General features: G+C 37.3%; 2 protein-coding genes and 1 long non-coding RNA gene across 21 annotated transcripts in view; 1 reads left to right on the top strand and 2 right to left on the bottom strand.

The window, feature by feature from the left end:
• LOC111264487 (calcium uptake protein 3, mitochondrial) overlaps window positions 1-13200 on the bottom strand; it is a gene marked incomplete at its 5' end in the record, with an annotated part of 145383 nt that overhangs the window by 77321 nt on the left and 54862 nt on the right. For 4 of the 16 annotated variants that reach the window (XR_002682896.1, XM_022840440.1, XM_022840441.1 and 1 more), the window contains 1 exon segment: window positions 12508-13069. Coding sequence is in view for 2 of the 4 variants with exons in the window: in XM_022840441.1 (XP_022696176.1) it covers window positions 13037-13069 (33 nt within the window). 16 annotated transcript variants of the gene reach the window in all.
• Window positions 5551-10857, bottom strand: LOC147752944 (uncharacterized). Of its 3 annotated transcripts, XR_015312709.1 has the most exons (3): window positions 10767-10857; window positions 10538-10606; window positions 5551-8805 (listed from the first exon to the last, which is right to left on the bottom strand). XR_015312709.1 is itself a non-coding variant. In XM_086970103.1 (2 exons), the coding sequence occupies exons 1-2, from the start codon at window positions 10806-10808 to the stop codon at window positions 8542-8544; spliced, it is 306 nt and encodes a 101-aa protein (XP_086826229.1). In that variant the 5' UTR covers window positions 10809-10821; the 3' UTR covers window positions 5551-8541. The 3 variants fall into 3 exon arrangements, 1 of the variants encoding a protein (XP_086826229.1); XR_015312708.1 differs by lacking the exon at window positions 10767-10857 and having other exon boundaries at window positions 10538-10755; XM_086970103.1 differs by lacking the exon at window positions 10538-10606 and having other exon boundaries at window positions 10767-10821.
• LOC111264488 (uncharacterized) overlaps window positions 10956-13200 on the top strand; it is a 5615-nt gene continuing 3370 nt past the window's right edge. The window contains exons 1-3 of one of the 2 annotated variants that reach the window (XR_015312710.1): window positions 10956-11036; window positions 12386-12522; window positions 12924-13008. This is a non-coding gene — a long non-coding RNA (uncharacterized LOC111264488). The other variant, XR_002682902.2, reaches the window with a different exon arrangement.

Here is a 13200-nt window from a genome sequence, read left to right as displayed (position 1 = left end):
ACAACAACTAAATTAGGCGCAGTACGCCTGGCCACTTTTCGGAAGTGTCACAGTGGTCAACAAAAGCCAAGACATTGCATATTCATGACTATACTAAATGTCATAACATCTATGAAAGTAAATGAGAACGTTGCAGCGGTGGCAGCCACAACTAGAGAAATAGTGACAATACTAGCTACCGTAAGATCACAACACTCGGGGGGGGGGGGGGAGGCACAGCACAGTTAACTCCGGCTAGGCAAGTAGATGGGCGGTAAGCAGCAGCAGTAGATGTTTCAAACATACCGGTTTCTAGTAGTCCTGGCTTACACAAGTAAAAACCGCCCAAAGCAGATAATGTTGTTGTAGATTTAGCAGTGTTTCTCTACCATCCGCCCTGCTCCCATCCGCCGTGGCCTCCGATCTCTTGTACGTGGTATTTTTCTTGACCTCCCTCCCAGCCTTGCTCTTCCCAGCCATTATTCTGCTGCTGCTTAGATAGATGGAATGGCACCACAATTGGTATGAACTTTGCTTTCTTGAGAGTTTTAAACATCTTCTTAAGTACGATCTTTTTGATTATCTTGTGCTTATCTCCATCAGCTCGCGACGCTAAGAGCACAACGAGGACCGCCACAAAGGCAAGGATTACAAATTTGTTCATTGCGCGCGATGAGTCGTCACGACTACGTGTTAGTTGCTAACCTGCAACAGCTGATGACGGGAAGCAGATGGCTGAAAATGCCTTGTGCCCTCCCTTTTATAGATCTATTCCTGTCCACCATTTCCCAGATTTATACATATAATACAAGCAAGTCAACACCGGGATATCTTGGGCGCATCAGCCATCGCTCTTTCTCGCCCTCTCATCGAAGTACCTCCTTACCCTCGTTCAACTTAGCCCTTGGAGACATCTACCCGATGTCGGTTTACTGTTCGTATCTCCTGTGATGTCTGTCAAATATTACCACCACGATTGCAACAACAACAACAACCGCCCTCACTTCGTACTTTCCATCGGCCATTGGCGCCCCTGGAATAACTCAGCTTGCGTTGCACCGCTTCTCGGATAGCAGTTTAAAATCGCTAGATGTATAGCCGAGCATTTTTTCAATTCAGTGGACATCTACTACAATCTGCTCTTCGACAGATGACGATTAAATGCGCGTTTCGCCCCCGAAGAGAACTGTTCGTCTGTTAGCGGTGTCACCTCACCGCGCAATGCTTTGACCACTAGTAATCCCTAACTTGCAGTTTACTTCCAAAAAAAAATCTAAAACAGAAGCGAAAGTGTGATTCTTAAATTGTACGAAACTAGCTTAGAGTGTCCAGAAAAATCACTCTCTTTTTATAGTTTTTGGTGGCACAGATGGGTTCCAAAGGTCAAGGACATGGGAGCAGATGGTAGCACGCCCCGAGGACGCGACAAGAACTGTAGTGTAAAATAGTTATAATAGTATTATCAATAACATGCAGATATACCAAAGCACCTGCTGTGAACGCAGGTTTCAGTATTCTACTATTATGGGCATCTCATGGCAGTTTAATATTAACAAAAGTATACAGAAGCGTATATTTTTTTGGTGAGGTGGTAATTGTGTAAGGTTTCTTGTGACCACCGGCAGCTCGTCAGAACTGTGGAACTTTGGTTGCTGTATATAACTTGTCAGTTTTTCATTGGCCATATTTGAACTGCTGAGCAGACAGTAGCCCGCCTGAAAGCTAAACTCTATAATAATTGCAGAATTTTATTAATAAAGTTGTCCTCTTGGTGGAGTAACACCGCCTTGAGTAAGCACGGTATCCTTGAAAAAAGAACTAAAGCGCATGTGAAACTATTTTACTAGTTGTACAGATAATGCCTCAATATCATAAAGGCTATCATATTCGGATACATCAAATTGAAGTAATTAACATAATCTGTCTACTAAAAAAATGTGCCCAGCTGTACTATTTTCCTACGGCGCGAGTTTTTGCCACTAGTTAAACATGGAAGCGCCGAAATATTGATAATATTGGAGATATATGATGATATTATTCTATATTCACAAATTATTAGCGCAGTGTTCTCCCACCTGAACGACCGCTCACTTGTAGCTGCATCCGTAAGAGTCAACTACTGTCAAGCTGCGAAACAGTGATAACGCTTCCATACTTTTGCATTCTCCGGTTGCTGCTTTAGTAGCGGTGGCGTCAGTATATAATAAACAATTTCACATTTCATCGATATTCAATGAGCCAAACGAGTAAAGCAAAGAATCGCCCCAGCATGTTTTTCAAAAGTATACTAAAACAAAGTGCAACTTTTATTACGGCTGTCATAAAGGTCATCACGTATTCTGCTAACGGGGAGGTCGATAGTTTAATCATTCGAGCGATCTTTTAATTAATCCATTTTAAACATACTATTTGTAAAAAATTACCAGCGGATTTACGAAATTGCATTACGTGTTCGCAAAACTGCTTAACGAAGTAATCAATCAAGTAAATAGTAGTCTCTTTTTCTTGACGGTTTTTATAAATATTCTTATCCTGTTGCATCTTAATGCACCTTTTTTTCAGTTAGATATTGTCTCTTGGTAAAAGTTGAATATTATATTCTGTCTAAATATAATTTGATACACCAGTGTTCATCCATAACGTGCTTGGTGCCTAGTGCTTCATAGAGTCATACCGATGTACTGAGAAAACAAGTCAACCTGTCCGTAGAGGTGATGGCAAGGAATCTTATCATGGGAATTGAGGACCGATATCATCCACTTTGGGTAAGATGTAATATAAACATCAACATTCTAGAGGCAGTTGTGTAAACAATAGAATATTGCAGATAATGAAACATTACAGAGATAGAATTCCATAAAACTCCATTCCGTTTTTGTTAAATTTTAGCCAACGATCTAGATTTAATTGACTTCGCTAGTTGTAATTCCGATTATACAATTGGATCATAACACAATTAGATCCATCGTGCTTACCCAAACAGATATATCTAAAATTGATGGTTGAATTCAAATTCAAAAAAAAATTATGGCAACCATATAAGTATTATAGTACAGCTCTTGGAGATCTCTTAGATTATTTGCGTAAAGCGGTAGATCCAAAGGTATATTTCGTCCTCGTTTTTTTTTCTATTTTCGAAAAGCATTCATTTTTGGTAGTCCTACTACCTCGTATGAAACAGCACGTGCTTATATCTTTTTAGGATAAGACTCTATTTCACATCAAACTCCATTAGAAATTGGGTCGCATCTAACTACTCCGTAACTTAATTGTCCTGCTGTTTCCCCATACACTCAGCTTAGACTATATCTCACACAATAATCCTAGTGTTGGAAATAAACTGGTAAATTAAAACGGCACTGCTCGATTCTCAAGACTACGTATAAACGATAGATTTTTGGGTAAATCACCTCAAGCCTAAACTTGGTGGAGTTACAACAACGACAAAACATTTGTGAAGTACCGAGAGGGTAAGATCAAGAATTACGTTTTTGTTAATTAACTAATGTTTCCTTTATACCGAAGATCAGCGTGGGCATTGTATACTTTAAGCTGATTTATGAAATCACATTAAACGCGAATGCTCCACAAAGGATTCATAATTTTTTTTTATAGTGTATATATTCATGATGAAGAGCCACTCGTGCCGTTGTAGGGCATTTGTTGCATACTCTTTACTCGCCTTCGTGAAATGCAGTCCGTGCATATTAATTTACAGAGTTATTAACAGTATTACGCTAATTGTATGTAATATTAGGAAAATAGCAATCATCAACTAACAACGCTTCATTTCAATTTGTTCAATTTGCATTGCTTGCTCATGTATGCTTGTTCTGTATACCACTTAATAGAGTTTCAATTAAATAAAGAGATATTTAGGTGCCGTGCTTGATAAATGTACCGTGGACTCAACTAGGTACATTAGTCGCTGCAACGTAACTATACTCGAATATGTCAGCTAAGCAAGCTTATTAACTACTAGCTTAGCTGAGGTCTAAGGATCTTGGAGATGTACTGATTACGAAGGCATTAAGTGTATTTCCGAAGATGGTATACCTTAAAGATGAAGTGCGCAAGTATTCTTCAATTCAAGATAAGGAGGCTTGTACATAGCAAATGTGCACTTATACAGGCAAAACGTCGAAGGAAAACTACAATCGATATAACGGAATAAATGCTGCAAGATCTCAGAAGATTTTGCAACGGAATTTCTGTAGAAACCTTAGAAGGGCAATCCAATCATAGTGTATGTTCAGCTAGGTATAACATTCGTAACGCACGGAAGTAACATTTGCTTGTATTAGGACAGGCTGATGATGTAATTGCAAAAAGATAACGATTAGGTGGAACCGCAAGATACCACAGAGTGCATACTATAGTTTACGGTAGGGTCTTCTAGAATAAACAGGAGAGGGTGGGGCTATACGTTTCAGAATGTATTTAACACTAAAATTTACTTGTCGAAAGGAACTAGTGCTACGGGTTATAAAAAAAATATCTCCACGTACTTTCCAACGACTCAATTTATATTATGTGACATAAATAGATATACTAAATTTTTTTCCAAAAAAAATATCTATTTATGGCACTTGCTTCATTGGCCATTGCAGGACCATTTAGTGAGTTTATATAGCATCAGATGTATATAATTTCTTGCGAAGAAGACATTTGTTCAACAAAGCTAAAGAGAAAATGCTTCTCTTTGTAGAAAGGTTGTTATTCTGACTAGACGGTGCTTTTTAATAATTTACTGCCAAATTAGCCTAGTCAATGATTATGCTTGGTCTACCGCAGACTGCTGGACAAGTTCTGCTGTGCGTTATAAAGCCTGATTTTTAAATGGCCCAGCTATAGACGCATCGACGAGCTGCAGTTTACTCATTAGTAAGAAGGAACAGCACTGAGTTCTATATAAATATCATGCCTTTGTAGAATATATAATTATAAAAAAATTATCGATGGCAAATTTTGACCCATGATCGCGATTATTTGCAAGTGGTGCGTATATCGATAGCATTGTCTCATCCGAATGCTGCGTTGTGCTAGTAAGGCTGTCAACATTTTTTAAAAAAAAAGCACATCCGATACGTTGTTGACAACTGCGACTTGTGATATAACGAAAGCAAGAATATAATGCTTTAGTTACGCTTGGGGTATACAGTCCTTGGTTAGTTAAATAGAGATACTTAGAAATTTCACACATCGTGTGGTTCAACTGAAAATATGCCCACACGCGAACTAAATATCTGTGTTGTTGTTTTTTTGTGAACGCTGTGTTTTCGAATGATAGTACATGTGACGACGTTGTCGCTCGAAAAGTTAGTGTTTGGTATTCCCACCCCTAGCTGCGATCACTGCTGTAATTTTGAATTAATTTGTAAAACATCTTTGTTATACCCAAGTCCCGGCCCCATAATTGAAACACTACTGTTGAGCTGTGGTTCGTTTGCTACCTCCTGTCATACTTAATTCGAGTACGAAAAATATTCTCGATCGAATCGGCTGAAATTTCTAGGTGGCTTCTGATTGGTCAGTGGCTGTATATAATAAACTGAGTTGTACTCTAAAAAATTATCTTTTTTGTGAGTTAGCATTGGTGGCATTTGGTTTCATGTATGTTCAAAATCTGATGACCCATATATTCGCAAAAAATGGTCGCATTTATATGACTTTTATAAAACGTAACTTGCCTATGAAAATGTAGCAGGAAAAACTATAGTGAGAAACGAGCATTCTTTAATTTTTTTTTATTTTTTAACAGTTTAATAAAACTCATAAACACTATAAAAATAAAACAAACAAAAAATGGGTAACAAAGGTGCACCAAAATGTTGACCTGTGTACACCTAAAACACCCTGAACGTTAAATTAATATTTAAAATCAGCTTCCTGTTGATTAAATGCCATATAGCCCCATCGTGTTCCCTTATATTTCTGTTAAAATGTCAATGGTAGTGGTGAACAGCACATAAAGGTTAAGCTATACTACTACGTTATTAATCGCTTTGTAAATTTGTGTTTGGTACTCGCGATCTAGTATCACTGCTCACGATTTTTTTAAAGAGAGATAAATGAATTGTAAGAAATTTGATATGAGCTATAATATGATTTCTACCGCGTTGGATCAAGAAAGCCATACAACTCTCACCTGATATGAGATATATGCCTCTGTTCTGTTCTTCGTATACTCGAAAAATTCCTTGCCTTATACCAGTAACCCATGTCATGTCCTAATCTAGATTCGAGTCCTTTTTTAATCCTACTCACCATGTAAACAAATAGTTTTTTGAGTTTCACAATTTTCTGTCGTAGATTCACTTGCGTAGTAGTGGCCGGTTACTCACACCCCACTGCTGACGACACTAACAACGATATATTAACGACATAAGTATTTTTCGTAACAAGGTTGACCATCTAATTCCTATCTTCCTAATCGATTGTATTTAGTTACTATGATATACCGATACTATGTATAGGTTTTTACTCTTCGTCGTGCAACCCTTCCTCGCCCAATATGGTTTAACTACGCAACAGCGTCAATAAGAAAAAATAATTTCATACCGTTAAATAATTTACAAATCATATAGTATCAGAAATATGCGTTGTACGTTTTTCAACATTGAAAATGTAGTGTTAGCTAGAGATCATGTATTTTCTTTAGCGTTCACAAACAGCGTGTTCTACGACTGTTCGCTCTGGTCCACTGGAACACTGCTATAATGCGTTCTTAATGCCACTTCGCAATGAAGTTTTGTAGTTTGGTGTCATATGCAGGTTTAATTCTGGTGTCGCAGGTATCACGAATAAAATACGTCGGCTTAGTGGTATCGCTCATATTCGGGATCTTTGCCTGAATGTAAACCTATAATAGCCCTCAACAATAAGTTAATGTAATGTGTAACATTAAATCCATAGGTAATGTGTATAAAAATTAAAAAAAAACAAACGAATTGAAAATTTTGTATAAACTTAAAAAATATTTTTTACTAATATAGGACTAAATGTCGCTATTTTTTGCAGAAAGAAACAAGGAAGAGAAAAATGTTTATTTAGTGCATAAATAGAAAGGAGACACCACAATTACTCTTTTTTTTATTAATTTGCTCTGGTAAGGTACGAGGAATCTATCATTCATACAGGAACAGAAAACGAAAAATAAGGTAAATTGCAATACGCTTTTTTGAGAAGTATCGCAGAGGTATAATACTGCTACATCTGGTATGTATCCTAATAAATGTTTTTTTTTTGTTTTTTTTATCTTGTTTATTTTATTAAAAAAGAAGAAATTAATAACTAAAATATAATAGTTTTTATTACTTGCGTGGCTAGTAGTAGCAGTGCAGATAGCTACTAATGAGTGATCAGCAGATATTTCCGTTGCTGCTTAGAATTCAACATAAATGGCTTATACACGAGTTTAGATGAATATACGCAATGTACTTCATAGGATAGGGCATAATATATCACTGAGGATTGTGAAACTATATGGGCCACCAGTTTCATTTGCTCTAAAATTATATTTTCAACGGCAAACTCAAAGTAATGTTACGCTTCATGAAGCTCATTATAGTGAGTAATATTATATAAAAACCGCGGCGGCTAAAGGGAATAGGGTGAAGCAGAGCTATATACATCTCAGGATGGAAATTTTACAACAATTTTATGCCAAAAAATTGAAAGAACTAAGTAGTCTTAGACTACAACTCAGCTTGTTAGGAATGCATATTTGTGTGTAGACGTCAAATTAAGCTAATGTGTCGAATTTTCACCTTCGTTATGCCACATGACGTTGTTGTCAACAATGTGTCACATGTGGTTGTTTTAAAAACTTGCCAGTTGATTAGAATAACGCATCGTTCGGATGAAATGGTACTGTAAAGATACGCATTATACCACGGATAATCATGATCGTGAATCAGAATTTGCCGTGCAAAATTAGTTATATCAAAGCTATGCACAAGCACGGTGGTTACATAGGCCTTATTGCGATCAATTTGGTTTCAGAGAATGGTGCGCACATAATTGCTGCAGTTCTCAAACAGAAATGTCTGCAGTGAACCACTTTAGTCGTATAATAAAAGAGTCTTTGACGAATATTCGTATAGTATAATCATTTTCTTCTCTCCTATAGGATCAAATAACGTAGTTAGGCATATTTTGTTTCATATAGTCCCACCTTCCCCTATATTTTGAAAAGTAAGATCTTAAAAGTAGCTAGTAGTGCTGCTTTTTCAGCTTACTTGTCTGAATTCCTTTTTTATGAAGTTGCTCATGATTACGGGACATAACCCTGACTTGTGCCAATTATTTCGAGTATGGTTATCCTAATGGTACACAGTACAGCTAACCTAGTTTCTAAATCAGCTAATTATGGATGTTTCTACACATATGTGTCGAAGCGCGATCTTGAAAAACCGAGCTTTTAGAGCGGAATTGCTAATAAGAGCCTTGGCTACGACATGCATTCAAACGTACTGTCTATGCGCCTTTCCATGTTCCTGGAAGCTAAAGACTTAATTCCAAGAGAACAATATATTTTCTCTAGGGAGGGTCAACAAGGACCTAAGCAAGAGAGGCGTCGAACAGTTCACTTATGCTGTATTCTGTGATTTCTAATCTACATGCGACAAAGCACCAAGGAATCGAATTTTGTTTGAGATCGTCGAGGTAGGAAGTTTCTCCAAGCCCGTCCAGCTCATCGCTTCGACTCTGCAGGAGCATTCCATTACGATACAAAATGGCATGGTGAAACTCGACATCTTCCAGTAATAGAAATGGTTCACATGACGGCCTCAGCCGCTTACGTTCAATTTGCGCGAATGATTCCTGAAGCAACATAATAAGTAAGCGCGAGTCTGTAACACCGTATATTCTACTGTAAACCGATGACCTTTGCATTATGAAATGTCACCGAGCACTGAAATCATAGTGCAAAATAATATGTTATATGGATCTCTTTTGTTTATCTCTAAGTGCTGATTTGGAAGATGTGCCTTTTTGGCGCACTTGCAGGTCAGAAGATCTTCCTAGATTGAATTATTAAACGGTCCTTTAAGGGATTCCTAAAGAATGGTAAAGTTGGTGTTTGAGTGCGGCCTTGTCATTCGTTTTTCGACCATCATCAAGGCAACATCGATCTGGTTAGTCTGCGGCAGCCGTCGATTGGAAAAGCAACGGAGAGAGATGACGTTGGGGTCAGTAGTGGTGTGTCATTGCGCAGGTAAAGAATCAAACTATAAAGGGATAAATCGTAAATTATTCTCGTAGTCGCGGTGCAAGCGGCCCGAGTTTCCATATTTATTCTCACTTTTAAAAGTAGAATGAATCACATTAAAGTTCAGCAGATATTCGCCCGCCTTTATCAGTACGTAACAAATGCCGGCCTAGAAATCTACTTCAAAAAAACCGAAGTTATGAAGTTTCGAAAAGCTGGGCCAATAGCAGCAAATTATGCTCTCTAAATTTACTTCTCGGCCCGAAAAATACGTGACGCTCTTTCACTATCCTTATCGATCTTATGCTGCTCCGGGACTTGCTACACAAAGCATAAAGCAGAACGCATAGAAAAGCACTAACAGCAAGCGCTACCATAAAAAATTGTTAATAATCTTCCTAAATACGACGATACACCTTTTCAGTAGCAAGCTCGCACCAGTGGCATCATACAGCATCAAGCTCATCTGAAAAAACCCTCAGCACAGCTCAAATGCGTAGGCTAGGCTAAGTAAAAAACTATTTTTTTTCACGAGACCACTGGGCATGGATACATCTTACTATAAGGGCTACATGTATTTAATGGCGGAGAGGCCACTATGTGTTGTGGAGCTCCAGCGTTAGTTTGGCCTGCAAGAAACGTTCGTTTACCTGAAACCTACCCATCAAGGGAAGAAACAAATGGTTGAAATTGAGAGTTCATTATCATTTTCGCTATAATCAACGGAACCTGGAAGAAGCTATACAGTAAAAATTGGCATGTAGTAGTCCGCGACGTACTACACGGTTTCTAACATGTTGTGCATGTTAATAAATTTGACCATGAGTCAGACTTAAAGCTTCTATAAGCGCCCTTCTTCAACAGCGTGACGCAGAGAAGAACAGCGCAGTCGTAGAGCTTAGTAGTATGTAGCTTATTTTTTTTAATATTAAAAAAATAACATCTATATTGTTTATATACAATATTAAGTACCTGTCAAAAAAGTAAAAGATGATAATTTATCTAAGTACTTCTTTTATCTAAGTACTTGGCCCTGTACCCTCTTCTATGTATTTCCACGCTTAGGTGCAGTTTCAGAAGTTGGAATGGGAAGCTGGTATTAATTTGTGATTTTGTTGAATGACTAATCAGACAATTCCATGCGGTGACATGCTAGTGTATATTGTTATGATGGTGGTAATAATGTGAATTATGATGAACGCAAACGGATTGGCCTGTTTGAAAAAGGTATTACTCTCCTACTGGCCGCGGAAGTGTAACGGTAAGAAGAACGGTTGAAGTCATTGAAGAATAAAATGCACTCTTAAACGCTCACATTTAATACGCTAATATTACGCATCTCACCAATTGGCTGCATCCTTCCACTTTTCTCCCTTCGATTAACATTACGTGCTCCTACGGAGTTTTAACTGCCTACAACCAACAGAACGACAATCTCACGAAAAGCATGTTTACAGGATAAATCGCTGACTGAGATGATGAAAATCCGCATAGTTATGACAATGATGATATATTGACATCAACTGACGTTAAAACCATCAGCAAAATGATATTAGCTAAGAAAAGCACGTACCGGAATAACTACATACTGTACACAGACAGAGTGCTGTAGCATGCACAATACTATTACGTTGTTGGTAGCTCATGATGTAGTCGTAACTGGAAGCATTTGTAGCAGTGTCATCATTTCTTGATTTCAGCTAATAGCGGTGATAGTCATCCCCGTAGCACTAATCCAGATAACACAGATACACAACTAGCATCGTGCACATCAGCATATGTGCATGCAAACACTTGGTGTGGCCTGTTGTACCCATAGTGTTGGCGGGATCATTCATTATGGGTATGTGTGATTGCATCCATATTTACACAACCATAATGATCTTTATTGTTACCGAAGATCGTCACCATTTATCTACACGCCGTAGAACGCATAAAATCAAAGCAAATTAGTCTCTGGTGAGCAATGGAAAAGCAACTGAGGGTTTATTAGACAAAATTAGCTTTTCAGGTGGTTTTTTCTATCTATTTACAACAAAAACTACAGTGGAAGGAACGACCCCATTTTCGACAAATATAAAGTATCTGCAGTGCCAAAATTTGTTCAAATAGTGCTTAAATATTTGTTACATATTACATAGCATATAATTATTAAGTTTATTTTAATAATATTACCTTTAGTTACATTTATTTTTGACAAAGAGTAAACACGTTTACTTTTGTTATTAATTATTATTATTAATATCATATTGGTCATAACTAGAATCATTATATTTAAAAAATCCAACTAATTTTTGTTGTCCTTTGTAACCTATTTTGCATAAATTTGTAGAACAAAATATACTCTGTGAAAAGGAATTGCCCCCTTATACTTCTGTCACTTTTTGGAACTTACATAATCTGTGTTCATTTCTTCATGATTTGTTTTTCTATCTGAATTTTGGTAAAACTATTCATTATTCAGTCTTCTTCTTTGAGATCACAGAGATGTATACTTCCCAGGACACATTACGTTAATTGGGCAGTTTAGGTCAGCGTCAGAAAACCTACCGGTAGGGGAAAAAGAGTCTCTGTTCTAGTGCAACCGACAAATAATACAAAAGGTTGCTATTGGTGAAAATTACTTTCTGCAATCAAAAATCTTTCCAAGCAGGAGATTATCGGCCAAAAGGTCCAGCTGTGGTCAATAAAGTTTGATTGTTAATGTTTATTTCTTTTTAATTATCAAGCACAAGGTATCCTTCGATTCCGAGCAAATACAGAACTTTACCGAGTATTTCACGTCGAGCTTAAAATGACCTTTTCTGAGTAGTCAAACTCTGTTTTCCATTTAATAGATTTATCACAAATATTTGCACTCGATCAGCTACAGCTGCATCTTTGCCATCGCAAACATTAAATTTTATTGCGGGAGAAGAAACTTAAGATACCTAAAGTACTGTTCGAACTCAATAGGTCGCACGTTACTAAAAATTGATAATATATTTACGTTTCCTTAACGCAGACCTACGCTTATCAATTCAGCTTTACTTACTACTAATGTAATTCATTGTCACCTACATTGGAACTAATTAGACACGTAATTCTTGACAATTAGCTTATTGCAAGATTTATGGAGTAATTTAAAGGTCTTTTCTGACGCGACGCCTACATGTCACCTGTTAGTAATAATACAACTTACTTTTCTTACAGCAAGCTCTTCTTTGTTACTGAAACCGTAAACCATTCGGTGTCTTCCACCAAATGGCCGTTGGTAACTGACAACTCGTGCGCTTCGTACAGTCAACTAACGACAAATGTCAAGACACGTAGACTGGAATTTACCAATCGTAAATGTCAACTCTTTATGCAGCTAGTTTACCAAATACACTTTATATAATTGCACCATTTGAATATTAAGGCAGATGTCATTAAAAAGGTAAAAATGTGAGCTGCAGTTATGCGTAATAATATATAAAACAATTACTTAAAAGTGCAGGAACAGGACGCGATGATCGGTAATTCGTACTAGATCTCTGCTTCAAATCCGTTATAAACCGTTAGAAAACAATTGCTCTTTTTTGAAACTACCCATTTTTTACACTTTTTCTTAAGTTCACAAAGAGGTTGCGCATAACTACAAAGTTGAACAGTGGTTGCAAATTGTTAAGCAACGATAATCTGTGCCGTAATGATGCACACGATGCGTTAAAAATAAATAGTTTATTTTCATATTTATAATGTATTTTAGGACTTTGCCTTCGTCTTCGCGCCCAGAAACAATCGCCTGCCGGTAGTAACTCCTTCCCCATCGCGTGATAAACTCGTTATTTGAAGAGCTGTACACAAAATTATACCTTCAGATCACCTTGTCCATGAGAGTAGGAAATTTCGCATCTAGAATAGGTAAATACCAAATTAGAACATTACTACAGGCTTGCTGTTGACCTGTATGTCGTTAATGAGCTGTTTATTCATTGCACCTTTTTCTCAGAACATAACGCGCTCATGTTTAAAATGCTCTTCTG

This window comes from Varroa jacobsoni, unplaced genomic scaffold (genome assembly GCF_002532875.2).
Source record: "Varroa jacobsoni isolate VJ856 unplaced genomic scaffold, vjacob_1.0 scaffold_866, whole genome shotgun sequence".
Taxonomy (NCBI): domain Eukaryota; kingdom Metazoa; phylum Arthropoda; class Arachnida; order Mesostigmata; family Varroidae; genus Varroa; species Varroa jacobsoni.
This window is presented reverse-complemented; position numbering and strand designations above follow the sequence as displayed.